The sequence below is a fragment of the Tremella mesenterica genome, assembly GCF_000271645.1.
Source record: "Tremella mesenterica DSM 1558 unplaced genomic scaffold TREMEscaffold_2, whole genome shotgun sequence".
NCBI lineage: Eukaryota > Fungi > Basidiomycota > Tremellomycetes > Tremellales > Tremellaceae > Tremella > Tremella mesenterica.
In genome coordinates, this window is record NW_006711226.1 from 2,597,870 (window position 1) to 2,599,906 (window position 2,037).

A 2,037-nucleotide genomic window follows, 5' to 3' on the forward strand; every position below is an offset into this window, starting at 1 on the left:
CTAGTACTTGGAGGTCAGGAGGACGAAGACATAGAAGGGGTGCAGAGAAGAATTATTAGGAGTCGTTTGCGCTGAGTGTTCTCATCCTACGTGTAACGATAACGTGCAGGAACCAGGATCAATCACCGAACTACGCCGTAGTTCGCGGTCTCCTCTAATCCTTCGTGGGGGGTGGAACTCAAGAGGTTTCCTCACATTCGACGATCGCATTTATGTGCCGAACTACGCCGATGCTCGGCTGAAGATCATGAAGATGCGACATGACTCAGCCTTGGCCGGTCATCCAGGTTCGGCGAAGACCCTTGAACTAGTCCTGAGGGATTATGTCTGGGTTGGAGTAAGGAAGGATGTCGAAGATTATGTTGCTGGATGCGCGGTATGTCAGAGAGCGAAGACTAACAGGCAGAAACCTCATGGGGAGCTTAAACCACTGGAGGTAGCTACAAAACCTTGGTCTAGCATCTCGATGGATTTTATCGAGGAGCTGCCAAATTCCCATGGATATAATTCCATCCTGGTAGTGGTGGATCGGTTGACCAAATGGGCCATTTTTATCCCGACTACGACGAAGTTAACCGCAGCCGGCCTATCAGAGTTGATATTGGACTATGTGGTGGCCCAGCATGGGTTGCCAGAGAATATAGTATCGGACAGGGGATCGAAGTTTACCTCCAAGTTCTGGAAGAATTTGACCGATAGTCTCGGAATAAGACTACATCTCTCTACTGCATATCATCCACAGACTGACGGACAGACCGAACGAACCAACCAGTCTTTGGAACTGTATCTTCGAATCTTCACCTCCTATCAGCAGAACGACTGGTCAAAGCTACTCGCTCGAGCTAGCTTTGCTTACAACAACACCCAGCACTCTGCGATAAACAAAACCCCATTCTATGCGAACTATGGATATCACCCTCGTTGGGCTGAAGAGATAAAGGCTAGCGAGGTCAAAGTGCCCGCTGCTACGGTGGTGGTAAAAGACTTGACTGAAATACACAAAGATTGTATCGAAGGAATTGAGAAAGCTAATGAGAAGTACGCCGAAGGATACAATAGGAAACACCGGACTACGCCGAACTTCGCGGAAGGAGACCTAGTGATGCTGTCGTTAGAGAATATTAAGACGAAGAGACCAATGAAGAAGTTAGATGTTAAGCAAAGTGGGCCGTACAAGGTAGTACGGCAGGTAGGTTCTCATGCTTGTAAATTGCAATTACCAGGAACGATGGCAGGTATCCATGATGTATTCCATGTCTCCTTGCTCCGTCCTTATCACCCTCCAATATTTCCTGGTCAGCAAGCTGAGCCACCTGGGCCAGTAGAAGTAGACAATGTGGGAGAGTCTTGGGAGGTAAAGGATATTGTGGACTCTAGAGTAAATAAGAGGTCAGGAAAGTTAGAGTACTTGGTGGAGTGGTTAGGTTACGAAGGAACAGACGATTCAGTATCATGGGAACCAGTGGAGAACGTCGATGGAGCTGATGACATATTGGCGAAGTTCCACGAACTTCACCCTACTAAGCCGAAGGAAGGGCGACTGCGAAGGGCTAGGAGATAGAACGTACTGCATACAACATAGGATTACAGCTACGTACCGCTCACTTGTCCTTACTCTTACCCTTACCTTTTCCTTTTCCTTTCTCCTTCGATCTACTCGGTCCCGCGGGATTGGTGTGGAGGCTACCGATGACCGAAGGTAGATCGAGAGTCTCAGACGGGAACGCAGTAGAGAGAGAAGCATTCCATGCCCGATTCATAGCCCCAAAGAAGTCACCGAAGTCCTGGACATCTCGAGCAGCTTGCATGCTCGGGGTCCTCCACAGAGAACGTATGGTCCGTAGACACTCGAAGGGGAAGACTGAGGAGGTCGAGAGCAGTCTGGGCGGGAAGCTGGGGACACGAGAATTACTACGGGCGACCTAACCAGTCAAGGGACGGTGGGGGGCTCATACGCCATAGGAGTGACTAGGGAAGGGGTGTCGAACAGTCTTCGGCGAACATCGGCTATCTCAGTAGGCTTCGGCGAGAGACGTC

General features: G+C 49.7%; 1 protein-coding gene across 1 annotated transcript; it reads left to right on the plus strand.

The window, feature by feature from the left end:
* Nucleotides 1–1,138: 1,138 nt before the first annotated feature.
* Nucleotides 1,139–1,561, plus strand: TREMEDRAFT_27041 (uncharacterized protein; the record flags this gene model as incomplete). Its single annotated transcript, XM_007002228.1, has 1 exon — nucleotides 1,139–1,561. The coding sequence occupies one exon, from the start codon at nucleotides 1,139–1,141 to the stop codon at nucleotides 1,559–1,561; it is 423 nt and encodes a 140-aa protein (XP_007002290.1).
* Nucleotides 1,562–2,037: the final 476 nt, after the last annotated feature.